At 38.3% G+C, this 12,863-nt stretch overlaps 3 protein-coding genes and 1 long non-coding RNA gene across 7 annotated transcripts; 2 read left to right on the top strand and 2 right to left on the bottom strand.

Annotated features, from left to right (window-relative positions):
• Window positions 1-2,871: 2,871 nt before the first annotated feature.
• HisRS (histidine--tRNA ligase) lies at window positions 2,872-9,750 on the bottom strand. 3 transcript variants are annotated; one of them, XM_081990405.1, is made up of 8 exons: window positions 9,486-9,750; window positions 9,020-9,113; window positions 8,556-8,798; window positions 7,949-8,170; window positions 5,021-5,227; window positions 4,670-4,967; window positions 3,291-3,568; window positions 2,872-3,242 (listed from the first exon to the last, which is right to left on the bottom strand). In XM_081990405.1, the coding sequence occupies exons 2-8, from the start codon at window positions 9,092-9,094 to the stop codon at window positions 3,012-3,014; spliced, it is 1,554 nt and encodes a 517-aa protein (XP_081846531.1). In that variant the 5' UTR covers window positions 9,095-9,113; window positions 9,486-9,750; the 3' UTR covers window positions 2,872-3,011. The 3 variants fall into 3 exon arrangements, with proteins under 3 accessions (XP_081846531.1, XP_081846529.1, XP_081846530.1); XM_081990403.1 differs by lacking the exon at window positions 9,020-9,113 and adding an exon at window positions 9,140-9,409 and having other exon boundaries at window positions 9,486-9,748; XM_081990404.1 differs by lacking the exon at window positions 9,020-9,113 and having other exon boundaries at window positions 9,486-9,742.
• Window positions 3,568-4,431, top strand: LOC145736156 (uncharacterized). The gene is made up of 3 exons (XR_014179838.1): window positions 3,568-3,901; window positions 3,964-4,216; window positions 4,275-4,431. It is a non-coding gene; the product is annotated as an uncharacterized LOC145736156 (long non-coding RNA).
• A 170-nt stretch (window positions 9,751-9,920) lies between the features above and the next one.
• Window positions 9,921-11,963, top strand: Cog8 (conserved oligomeric Golgi complex subunit 8). 2 transcript variants are annotated; one of them, XM_081990417.1, is made up of 5 exons: window positions 9,921-10,140; window positions 10,191-10,660; window positions 10,711-10,924; window positions 10,980-11,143; window positions 11,193-11,963. In XM_081990417.1, the coding sequence occupies exons 1-5, from the start codon at window positions 10,086-10,088 to the stop codon at window positions 11,925-11,927; spliced, it is 1,638 nt and encodes a 545-aa protein (XP_081846543.1). In that variant the 5' UTR covers window positions 9,921-10,085; the 3' UTR covers window positions 11,928-11,963. The 2 variants fall into 2 exon arrangements, with proteins under 2 accessions (XP_081846543.1, XP_081846542.1); XM_081990416.1 differs by having other exon boundaries at window positions 10,188-10,660.
• Window positions 11,939-12,840, bottom strand: Brms1 (breast cancer metastasis-suppressor 1-like protein). Its single transcript, XM_081990423.1, has one exon. It carries the CDS (start codon window positions 12,768-12,770, stop codon window positions 12,066-12,068), a length of 705 nt encoding a protein of 234 aa, XP_081846549.1. The 5' UTR covers window positions 12,771-12,840; the 3' UTR covers window positions 11,939-12,065.
• Window positions 12,841-12,863: the final 23 nt, after the last annotated feature.

Here is a 12,863-nt window from a genome sequence, read left to right as displayed (position 1 = left end):
AATTGTTCGGAGATAAAAATCAAATTTTCGCTTATTTTTATGTCCACAAAATTGGTCAAGTTGCCTAAAATATCGGTGACCAGTTCGTAAATCAGTTTCAGCTTATACACTGAAGTGTCATTGGGGTCATTTTTAGGCGTAGAATCATCATTTAAGGAACTTATCATCGTACAGTCGATGGTATCGAATAAACTCTGAACCAAACTGAAACTGTTTGTGGTGAATGGGGTGGTCAACTCTGACACTACAACACTGAAAGGCTGACCGTATAGGTAGGTTTTCACTAGCAAGTTTCGGGTGAAAATGACAGCCCAGCTTACACAAGGACATGACGGGCTGTACTCCACTTTAAAACAAACGATTTGATCGTCGTGTAGATCGGAAAACCAACCGGGCATTTCGAACGATTGCATTACATCTAACAGTTCGTCGAAATTTTCAAAAGTCATGTTTTTGTTAGCACCACTCACAGTTACACACCGTACTGTACCTATTAGTAGGAATCGATATTGTTTTGTTCCAGTGGCAACGTTGCAAATTCTCCATGCCACGTGTAAACAAACGCCATCTCTGCGAGAATAGCCGAACAATATAATTACAGGTTTCTTTAATTTTTAGTATAATAATTTTAAATAACCAGTGTAGTTCAAAGCTATCTATCTATTTAAATCTTCCAAGAAACTGTTATGTCAATACCCCCCATTTTTCTGCTTTTTTTGAAAAATGCAAAATTTGAGTTTTTTGAATGATTGTAACTTTTTTATTTGAGCTCTTACAGATTTCACTAAAAGGCCATTAGAAAGAGGATGAAAAATACTACAAAATGAGCCAAAACTGGCCTCTCTAGCTCTTCATGTTACCGAGATATTGAATTTTAAAAAGTTCTTTCTATAAATGACTAATCCAACTTGCAAACTGTTCTCTTTAGCAGTTTCTTCAGTGAAACCGACTTTTTTAGTATTATTTCAAAACTGAGTGTATTAACGTCAAAATAAAATAAGATTTGGCGTTTTTGTTTTTTTTTTAAAGGGTTCAGAAGCTTCTGGCAACTCAAAATGGCTTCCAGAGGCATCTGGCAGCATTAAAACAGTCTTAAAAAAGTTCAGAAGCCTCTAGCAAATCTAACTGGCTTCTAGAAGTATCTGGCAACCCAAAATGGCTTCTAGAGGCCTCTGGCAGCTTTAAAACAGTTTTAAGAAAGTTCAGAAGCTTCTGGCAACTTAAGATGGCTTCCAGAGGCATCTGGCAGCATTACAACAGTCTTAAAACAGTTCAGAAGCCTCTAGCAACTCAAAATGGCTTCTAGAGGCCTCTGGCAGCTTTAAAACAGTTTTAAAAAAAATTCGAAAGCCTCTAGCAACTCAAGATGGCTTCCAGAGGCATCTGTCAACATTACAACAGTCTTAAAACCGCTCAGAAGCCTCTAGCAAATCTAACTGGCTTCTAGAAGTATCTGGCAACTCAAAATGGCTTCTAGAGGCCTCTGGCAGCTTTAAACCAGTTTTAAGAAAGTTCAGAAGCTTCTGGCAACTCAAGATGGCTTCCAGAGGCATCTGGCAGCATTACAACAGTCTTAAAACAGTTCAGAAGCCTCTAGCAACTCAAAATGGCTTCTAGAGGCCTCTGGCAGCTTTAAAACAGTTTTAAAAAAAATTCGAAAGCCTCTAGCAACTCAAGATGGCTTCCAGAGGCATCTGGCAGCTTTAAAACAGTTTTAAGAAAGTTCAGAAGCTTCTGGAAACTCAAGATGGCTTCCAGAGGCATCTGGCAGCATTACAACAGTCTTAAAACAGTTCAGAAGCCTCTAGCAACTCAAAATGGCTTCTAGAGGCCTCTGGCAGCTTTAAAACAGTTTTAAAAAAAATTCGAAAGCCTCTAGCAACTCAAGATGGCTTCCAGAGGCATCTGGCAGCTTTAAAACAGTTTTAAGAAAGTTCAGAAGCTTCTGGAAACTCAAGATGGCTTCCAGAGGCATCTGGCAGCATTACAACAGTCTTAAAACAGTTCAGAAGCCTCTAGCAACTCAAAATGGCTTCTAGAGGCCTCTGGCAGCTTTAAAACAGTTTTAAGAAAGTTCAGAAGCTTCTGGAAACTCAAGATGGCTTCCAGAGGCATCTGGCAGCATTACAACAGTCTTAAAACAGCTCAGAAGCCCCTAGCAAATCTAACTGGCTTCTAGAAGTATCTGGCAACTCAAAATGGCTTCTAGAGGCCTCTGGCAGCTTTAAACCAGTTTTAAGAAAATTCAGAAGCTTCTGGCAACTCAAGATGGCTTCCAGAGGCATCTGTCAACATTACAACAGTCTTAAAACCGCTCAGAAGCCTCTAGCAAATCTAACTGGCTTCTAGAAGTATCTGGCAACTCAAAATGGCTTCTAGAGGCCTCTGGCAGCTTTAAGAAAGTTCAGAAGCTTCTGGCAACTCAAAATGGCATCTAGAGGCCTCTGGCAGCATTAAAACAGCAAAATAAAAAATTGCCAAAATTACACTTTTTGCAAAAAAAGCATTTTTTTCAAATTTTTGAATGATTGTATGTAATGACTTATCAATTTCACTAAAACGCCATAAAATTGCCAGAAGACTGCTAATAAATTTGCTAAGAAATTTTTACAATAGCCTAAGGCCCTATAGAATCAGGTTAGGCCTTTGACATTTTGACAGAAACCCACCAACGCCATCTGGCGGCAAGGAAACATTTTAAATACACCAAACCTGTCCACCGCACTTATTGCAATCAACTTTTCAGTTTAACGACGATTTACAAAATGATTGGGATTTGTGACGTCATCCTAGTTTTGTTTGATCCTGGCTGTATATCACAGCCACCCAGTAACTCAAACAAAATTGGAATTTTATAATGGAAACATAATATGACACTGTGACTCAAGTTGAAATTTACTAAACAAAATGCAATAATTGTCAATTTCTGGACCACTTTAGGGGTTAAAAATCACGTGTCAAACTAGCAAAATCAAACAAAAATAATAAATAAATTATTCTTACATTTTCTACTAAGCGGGTACAGTTCCGTTCAAATTCAACTGGCTCAATTTCTGTCGTAACTCCTCAGCTAGAGCACTCCGAGTCACTTCGGTTTCCTCTCTGGTTAACACATTCCTCAGTTTCACTACGCCGTTTTTGATTTCCGACTCGCCTAAAATGATAGCAAACGGTATGCTGTTCTCCTCGCAATACTGCAGTTGCGCCAGTAGTTTTGGATTTTTTTTATACGAAAATTCAACCTAAAAATGTTTGGTTAGTTGAGTTAATACCTAAAGTAATTACGGTACTTTAATATCCTCGTCCCAGAGTTCGTTGCAAAGCTTTAGGCGTTCCTCGACCAAATTCTTCTGGGCGGTACAAACGTAAGCGTCCACTTCAGTGGTACGGACTTTACGATTGGCCGCCTGGAGTTTTTGCTCCAGAACCGCAAACAACCGTTCGATTCCAATCGAAACTCCCACGCACGGTACTTGTTTGTTTTTCACGTCGAACATCCCGACTAAATTGTCGTAACGGCCACCTCCAGCCACCGATCCAACGGAGATTTCCTCACCCTTGCTCGCATCTTGAATTTAATTAAAACTGGGTTTATACAGCGCACAATGCATAACATAGAAAGTTTATACAGCGCACAACACTTGCACAATACCGCATAGAAAGTTCATAATTTTTAACAGCAATTCTTATGCGAAAACAGCTGTACGCGTGCGCAAAATTTTGTAATGTCATTTTTTGACATCCGCCGTCCGTCATCCGTCATTGTATTGCGTTATTGTTTTGTTTATGAATTTGGATTGTTCGAGAATTGTGGTTTGTTGTTGATTTTGTATTTGTGATTTTTTGGTCATTTAGTGCAATAAAAACAGTTGAAGTGTCTACAGAAAAACAGAGTTTAGTGGTAAAAATTATCTAGAGCCAATTAGTTTCTCTTTACGTCAAGAATTTATTAAACAATTGCAGATGGAACCTTGGCAACAATTGGGGTTTCTACTCTTGATGGGTGCTTGCAGCTACAGCATTAAGCTTAGATGTCAAGAAAAGGAGGAAAACGCAATGAACATAGTGTTTTTGTAAAAATAGTTCAGTTTGCAGGAAAACATGATACAGAGCAGTTTTTCAATATGACTCCAGAATGTTCCATAAGTTCCATAAGCTCTTGTGGGGCCATTCCTGCAGAAAGACAAGGACAAAAACGTCTTGCCCTCACTCTGCAGTAAGTATATTCTCAATTCCAAATAAAAATGTGTAGTATTGCCAGTTCTGTTTTTCAGTTATTTATCAGAAGGTTGTTCTATGCAGGAAATAGCATGGAATAATAATACCTGAACGCTGCCATTTTGTGTTGCGAGTGGTGGTTGGAATCATCGTGGTCGGTTTGTGTTGGCTTTCTAAATATGGAGAATTCTAATATATTATTGTTATTAAAAATGTTTTTTTTTTCCCCTTTTCCAACGTTACAACAGCAAGCACACCTTTTTTGCCTTATCCTCCTTATCTGTGACATAATTGACAAATGGCAAGTGACAGAAAAATAACATTTTACATTGCAATGACATTTATCACGTGTTGTCATAAACTCTTTTCATTGGTTAAAAATTATATGTTGTGCGACTGTATAAACACCAAAAAGAAACACTTGTGATATTTGATTTTGCGCAAAACCAACCTCCAAGCAACACCGCCTCGTAAATGACTCCCGTGTAATAATCCAGGCCTCTAGCCAAACTCAAGTCGAAGGAAACATTCCGAGATATTTGGAAAATGTCGCAGTATTTCAGTAACAGTTTGACAGCCTCCAAACCGTCAACGGCCAACTTGTTTTTGCCCAACTTTTCGTCCTGCAACAGCTTCTCGACCAGCTCAAGCCCACCGTTCAGCTTGACGTACTCTCCAATTTCGTCCGCCACTTCGGGAAGCAGTCCTTTCTCCTCCACCATCTCCTTTCTGACCTCCTGCCAAGGCGACTGAAACAACCCACCAATCAGACGAATTGCCGTTTCAACCAGAGTTGCCAGACCTTGTCCAATTTATCCACGGCCGAACAAATGCTCCTAAAACTACTTTTTGGTACGCCGCACGCCTCGAACATGCCGTCCAGCAACGCTCTGTGATTCACTTTGACCACGTAAGGGGTGACTTGCAAACAGTCCAGGATTTCGGACACTATTTTAATGCATTCCGCGTCCGGAATCATCGGATCATAAGCGCCGGCAATATCAAAATCCTATAAAACCACCTTTGGTATAGTGAAAGTCGAGGATTGTTTGACTGACACACTGTAAGTACAGGAGTCAAACTGCAAAAATCGTGAGTCAACTTTGACGCCCTCTAGCGGCTAAACGGAGCAACGTAACAGTGCCCGCTTAACGTCACGTGATAGCCACGTTCATTAGCTTTCTTTTGTTATCCGGTGTGTTTATACAAAATGTTTCAAATAAGCGAGTTATGGACGATTTTCTGGAAATGTGTACGAAAATTTAATCTAAATTAGGGATTTTTTGGCCCTACTATACTAACGGCGACCATTTTGGATTTTTCTCAATCAAAGTGACTTTTTGAACTAACTTGAACCTGAAGAACACAAATCTGACATTCATTTTGCTCTAACTGGTACCGTTTCCGAGATGACTGAAATTATGTCAATTTTGACACTTTAGGGCGTGGCACCCTTACAAAATGACATTTTGACAAATGACACTTTACGTCATTTTTGTACTATTAACTTGAAAGTATTTAAGCAGTTGAGGTTAATTTTGAAAATAAAAAATTTTCTAAAAAAAATCAGAAGGTATCACGCTTGAAAATTCTTGACAATTTTAGTTTTTAATTTTTTAAGGTCAAACGGTGCAAGGTACCAAAAAAGTGCATAGAAGGTAAAAATTGCATCCCATCGAAGTGCATTTGTGGTAAAAATTTCAGACTTCTAACCTGAAACGTTCCTGAGATATTGAGGAAAAACTGCAAAAAACGAGAGTCAACTTTGAAGCCCTCTAGCGGCTAAACGAGGCAACTTAACCGTGCCCGCTCAACGTCACGTGATAGCCACGTTCATTAGCTTTCTTTTGTTATACGGTGATTTTATACAAAGTGTTTCAAATAAGCGAGTTATGGACGATTTTCTGGAAATGTGTACGAAAATTTAATCTAAATTAGGGATTTTTTGGCCCTACTATACTAACGGCGACCATTTTGGATTTTTCTCAATCAAAGTGACTTTTTGAACTAACTTGAACCTGAAGAACACAAATCTGACATTCATTTTGCTCTAACTGGTACCGTTTCGGAGATGACCTTGAAACAATGTCAATTTTGACACTTTAGGGCGTGGCACCCTTACAAAATGACATTTTGACAAATTACACTTTACGTCATTTTTGTACTATTAACTTGAAAGTATTTAAGCAGTTGAGGTTAATTTTGAAAATGAAAAATTTTCTGAAAAAAATTAGAAGGTATCACCCTTGAAAATTCTTGACAATTTTAGTTTTTAATTTTTTAAGGCCAAACGGTGCATGGTACCAAAAAAGTGCATAGAAGGTAAAAGTTGCATCCTATCGAAGTGCATTTGTGGTAAAAATTTCAGACCTCTAACCTGAAACGTTCCTGAGATATTGAGGAAAAACTGCAAAAAACGAGAGTCAACTTTGACGCCCTCTAGCGGCTAAACGGGGCAACTTAACCCTGCCCGCTCAACGTCACGTGATAGCCACGTTTATTAGCTTTCTTTTGTTATACGGTGTGTTTATACAAGGTGTTTCAAATAAGCGAGTTATAGACGATTTTCTGAAAAAGTGCACGGAATTTTAATCTAAATTAAGGATTTTTTTGCCCTACTATGCTAACAGCGACCATTTTGGAATTTTCTCAATCAAAGTGACTTTTTGAACTAATTCGAACCTGGGGAACACAAATCTGACGTCCATTTTGCTCTAACTGGCACCGTTTCGGAGATGACCTTAAAATTATGCCAATTTTGACACTTTAGGGCCTGGCACCCTTACAAAATGACATTTTGACAAATGACACTTTACGTCATTTTTGTACTATTAACCTGAAGGTCTTTAAGCAGTTGAGGTTAATTTTGAAAATAAAAAATTTTCTAAAAAAAAATCAGAACGTATCACCCTTGAAAATTCTTGACAATTTTAGTTTTTAATTTTTTAAGGTCAAACGGTGCAAGGTACCAAAAAAGTGCATAGAAGGTAAAAGTTGCATCCCATCGAAGTGCATTTGTGGTAAAAATTTCAGACCTCTAACCTGAAACGTTCCTGAGATATTGAGGAAAAACTGCAAAAAACGAGAGTCAACTTTGAAGCCCTCTAGCGGCTAAACGAGGCAACTTAACCGTGCCCGCTCAACGTCACGTAATAGCCACGTTCATTAGCTTTCTTTTGTTATACGGTGGTTTTATGCAGGGTGTTTCAAATAAGCGAGTTATAGACGATTTTCTGGAAAAGTGCACTAAAATTTCGCTCATATTGGGAATTTCTGTTTTCGAGGAGGGTGGTCAAAGTAGGCTGCTAGAGCAAAAACAATTGAATATCGATACAAACATTTTACATCCAGTAGGCCTAGAATTTGACGTAGATTCCAAAAATCGAATAAACAAATTTTAACAATTTTTACTGTGACAGCCCATAACTCTGTTATTTTGACAGTTACATCTCTGCTAAGTGTCATAACTGTCAAATTGAACGTCTCAAATTGTCATTCAACTCTACAAAGTTACAAATAACAATTTGCCGCGTGATTCATCAAAGAACCGCGCCTACTTGACATTTCCCAGTTTCACGGCTCTGTTTAATCAGTTTTGACAGCTGTCAAAGTGGGCCACGTTTTTCGTTTGAGGTTTACAACGTTGCCAAAACGACTAAACAGTTTTGACTTTGGCAACGTTGATTTGAATGTAGATTGTGTTATTCATGAAATGTATGTTATTACTTACGCATTGATAAAATTCCCGGTATCGGCCCCTCGATATGGACGGATTGTCCCTTCTGTACACTTTGGCAATGTGGTAACGTTTAATGTTGGTGATTTTGTTCATCGCCAAATATCGGGCGAAAGGAACTGTCAAGTCGTAACGCAACGACAAAATTTCCCCGCCCTGATCTTTTAGATCGTAGATCAGTTTGGAGTCCTCTCCGTATTTACCGGTCAAAACTTCCTGAAAATTATAGTTTTGGAGAAAAATTGATCTTGAAAATGCTAGTATAAATCATTCTGGCCCATCAAACAGGCCTTGGCAATAACACACAAGATAAGCGCTTAATAACTGGTAAAGTGCAGTCAACTGCGTAATTTTACGTCCATTATGGTTGTAAACAGGTTGTGCATAAATAATATGACTCAACTCCCAAGCAAAAGATGGTTTAAAAGTGATTTCTCCTATCAAAGTTATAATAAAACCTATCAACCGTAAAAATAACTAATTTTTTCTCCTTTACTTAACTAAAAAGACTTTCAACTGATTGACCAATCAGTTTGAAAGCAACTGCCACGTTTTGACCCAGATTTCATTGAACTTGACGCAGGGAAATTAAAAATCTCACCTTTAATTCAAATACTGGCGTGTCAATAGTTTCGGCACCGTGTTTTTTAAACACTCCCACTATTTTGTTGAAAACAGACAGCCTCAGGGCCATCTGCTCTGGGGAGTAATCCCGCGTGCCTTTGGGGGTCTTAAGAGTAAATTTTTGGTTAACATTTGCCTGAGCATTATCTTCACTTAAACTAGCGCTTCTGGTTTGCGCCTGAGCTTTTAACTCTAGCAGCTTTGACACCTCTTCGGAAATCTGCAATAAAGTAACCAATCAACTAACATTATTGTAGTGGATTTCACAAAACTAGTGCAAAGAGCAACTATTATCTCACTTTCAAATCCATTGGGAAATACAAATCTGCAAGCATTTTGTGTATAACGTTTATCAAGCTTGTTTAAGGTCACTTTAAAAATAGAAATACAATTCAAGACCTTTAAGCAAACTAAAGAAGGAAAAAAACAAAAAGCACTGACCTGTAGAGGTCTAGAACTTGTGCTAATTAGCCTATGAACGCGCCCAAAAAACCAGCCCAAGGTGCAAACCCCCATTGTCAGTGGCTCTTCAACACTTTAACAAAAAAACATTTTTATTACCTGTTGATCTAACAGAAAGTCTTCTAAATATTTCATTTTATCCTTTGGACATTTAGGGAAACTTTGCTGTTCCACATCTGAGAAGGTACTGATGTGATTGTACCAGCGATTTAAGTGAGGGAGCGAGGGTAAAAGGTGTTTTTTGTTAATACTGGCAAACAGACTCACATCAGCTGATGAGGGTTCATAAAGACTAAGGTAACTGTGATGTAATAGGTATAGATTCAAGTAAGGGTACAAGTCTTCCCTTAGTGGTGACCCATTAAGAATCTGAAGTGTAAAATGAAATACTTAAATAGTTAATGGGGTGGGTTTTTAGTTGTAACCATAAATTTTAGCCACTCACCCTCTCTTTGCTTTCCTTGGCAGCTTTCAGTTTACGCACTAAATCACCCTGTTCCCTAATCTGTTGCTCCAACACTTCCTTTGATGCCATATTGCAAGTCGAAAACACCAAAAACTAATCACAGTCCAGTAAATTGAGGATTTTATTATTCGGCCTACAAACGGGCTGATGCAATCAATGTGCAACGTGCTAGTAGTGACTTTTCAATAATATCAAGTACGAAAAATTCACTCCGCATGTATCACACGTTCAAGGAAAACCAGTCACCAATAAAGCCCCCTTAAAAAGTAAAAGCAACTGTGTGACGTATTTTGACAGCACATAACCTCACTTTGGTATTTGGTGTAAAACTTATAGTTTTTGTTATAAACTGGATATTACAGATTTTGCACAGTTTACTAACAGTTAATAATACAGTTTTTAAAGTGTCTTATAATTGGTTTTATTGAATTTTGTACAGAAAAAACTTTTTTAAAATAAACCACCAAAAAGGAAGAAAAGAAGAATACCACCATAATTGAGGTTATGATTTGTTGTTTTTGTCTTGTAAACACCCAACATCCAAGATAAAACTAAAAACAATATAAATGGTAATTCAGAATGACAGAGGAACGAATTAAACTTCTGGAGCTCCTCTATCCAGCAGGACATCCAGGTAATTTCAACTTGTTCACCTCAACCCCCATTAAATTAATGTCGTAGAAGACTGGACCTACAAGGAGGATGTAGAAAAGTACCTAACCAAACTGGGTGGGTACAAAGTGGAGGACCTGGTTAAAGAACCCAAACATTTAGATGTTGAACACACGCACATCCAGGACCAAACCCAAGACTTGGCAGTCAGTAACTATAAAACATTCATTGAAACTGCCGAGTGTTCCAGGCAACTGTTCACTCAGTTTAATGCTATAGAGAAGAACTTGGATGAGCTGCTGAGCAACTTGCCAGAGTTCCAGCACAAGTGTACAGTGTTCAGTGATTCAACTAATCAAATTAGCAACTTGAGAAAGTTGAATTCATTGACTCTGACTAAAAATGCTCAACTTTTGGAGATTCTCGAGTTGCCACAATTAATGAACTCTTTCATTAATGATGGTTTGTATGAGGATGCCTTAGAACTGGCGGGTTATGTCAGGAAACTGTGTTCCAAGTACTCAGATATTCCAATTTTTATGGTAAGTGCCTGTAGGTAAATTAGTAATTCCTTTTCATCATTGGGTTACAGAGTATTCTCTCAGATATTAACCAGGCTTGGTTATTAATGTTACACCAGCTTTTATCCACCCTAAAACAAGAACTAACCCTACCAAAATGTTTACAAATTGTGGGTTATCTTAGGAGAATGGAGGTATTCAGTGAGTTGGAGTTGAAACTGAAATTTTTACAAGCCAGAGGGCATTGGCTTGACAATTGCCTTAAATACATACCTCAAGATGATTGTATGTTTTTTTTTTAAAACAAATCAACAATAATTAAACTCTCAGATCATTTTAGCTACACACCATTTGAGCAAAACTATAGAAATCACTCGGGTAAACTTGTTTAACATTATCACACAGTACAGAGCAATTTTCAATGATGAAGAGTCAACTCCTGGTAGTCTTTTGAGGCAGGAGGTAAATGAAAATATGATTTTCTTTACATGGGTTAATGATAAGGTAGTTTAACAGTTTTGATTGCGATATTCAGGGTTGAACTTGTGACTAGATTTCAGACTTTCTTTCCACACTAGAGGAAGATTTACGGTCAATGCCTTCATCAGTTGAATCAGCCTTGGATCAGTGCATGTACTTTGGACTGTCATTTAGTAAAGTGGGTTGGGACTTTAGGGCTCAGGCTGTCCCAATATTTACGCGACAAATTATAGAAAACTTTAAAAACTCTATTGCAAAAGCCATGATTGCATTTGAAAAAAGCATAGAAACCTTCACTTTAATCAATAAAAATCTAGCCAACATTCCTTGGAAAAACAAGGACAAAGACCCTCTACACCCCCCTGATACTCTACTAGAGTTTTATCCACTTGCAGAGTTTCTAAATAACATTCTAAAAACCCTTAACTCCTTCAGGACTTGTGCTCCTCTAGCTTGCGTTAATGACGTCATAGACTCCCTTCAGAAGTCTTTGATTTTCATATCAAAGTCCCTATTGATTTTGCACTCCCAAGAGCAACAGGCCTTTACCAACAGTTCAAGGGACGCTTTTACGCGTCTCTGTATGAGCTTCTCTGATGACTTAATACCCTACATTCAAAAATGTGTTCACATTATTTACCCTCCCAATCAAATTGCTGTTAAACTGGGAATAACTTTACAGGCTTTGCAGGAACAACAAATTTCCTTTTTTGATAAAGAACTCATTGTGGAACCTATTAAACATTTATTACCGCCGAAAATTGAGCCTGTGAACTTTAACTTTGAAAATGTTGTTGAAGTTCAATAAAAACACACAAGTGAAAGATTATATTAACTCTCTGTATTCTGTGTCTTATTTCTAACCCTTAAATATTATGTACAAATGGCATTTATTCAACAAACTTTTCAACTTAAGTGTCTAATAATTATTAACAAGAATCCTGAGTTATGCAGCTCTTTTGAGTGCTTTGCGGACAATCGTCCAGTCCTCCATGATTTCATGGGGTTTCAACATATAAACTATGTAAGGTCCTGACACTGTAACAGCTTTTTTCCTTGATGTGGTCCTGGATCTAGAGCTCCATTCTCCCCCTTCACCCCAGGTGATTTCACTGTTTTGCTTGTCCTCCTCCAGGCGGCGTATTGTCTCCAATAGTTCACTGTAGTAGTAATCCCTAGCCAGACTCTTCTCGCTTTCAAAGTTTTGCAATGCAGCTTGTTTCTCTCCTTCGTACTGATTGTTTAGGTTTTCTAAGCGCAACTGACGTAGTATACCCGCCACTTCGGTACGTACTTGGCGCTGTTCCTCCAAGTTCTGCAACGGTATGAGGTAGTCTGGGGACTTGCCGCTTTTCACTTCGGCCAGCTGAGTTTCAACTTGCTGAATACGTTCCCTGTAAAGTTGTTCTCTGAGTAAACTGAATTGGTTTTCGAGATCTTGTACGTGCTGTATCAGTTCGGTTCTGCGGGATTCGCATTCGCCCTCGTCCATATCGGAGCTATCGTCCGAGTCCGGTTCATCTTCAGAAGACTCGCGGATTCCCTCGTTTTCCTGACTGGAATTGGACCGTTCCGATTCATTACCGGACACGTCGTTATCGCTCATATCGCCCGCCCCTAAATTGTTACTAGACAATTTGATTAACGGCATTTTTATGATAGTTTTTACATTATTATATTTTCTTGGGGGGGTAACTTTTTGTTTATGTGGTTGCACACTGACGTAGATTTGACAGTAATGACA

The sequence above is a fragment of the Ips typographus genome, linkage group LG12 (genome assembly GCF_016097725.1).
Source record: "Ips typographus isolate SLU linkage group LG12, UJ_Ityp_2.0, whole genome shotgun sequence".
NCBI classification, from domain to species: domain Eukaryota; kingdom Metazoa; phylum Arthropoda; class Insecta; order Coleoptera; family Curculionidae; genus Ips; species Ips typographus.
Note: the sequence above shows the minus strand (reverse complement) of the source record. Positions and strands in the feature narration are given on the sequence as shown.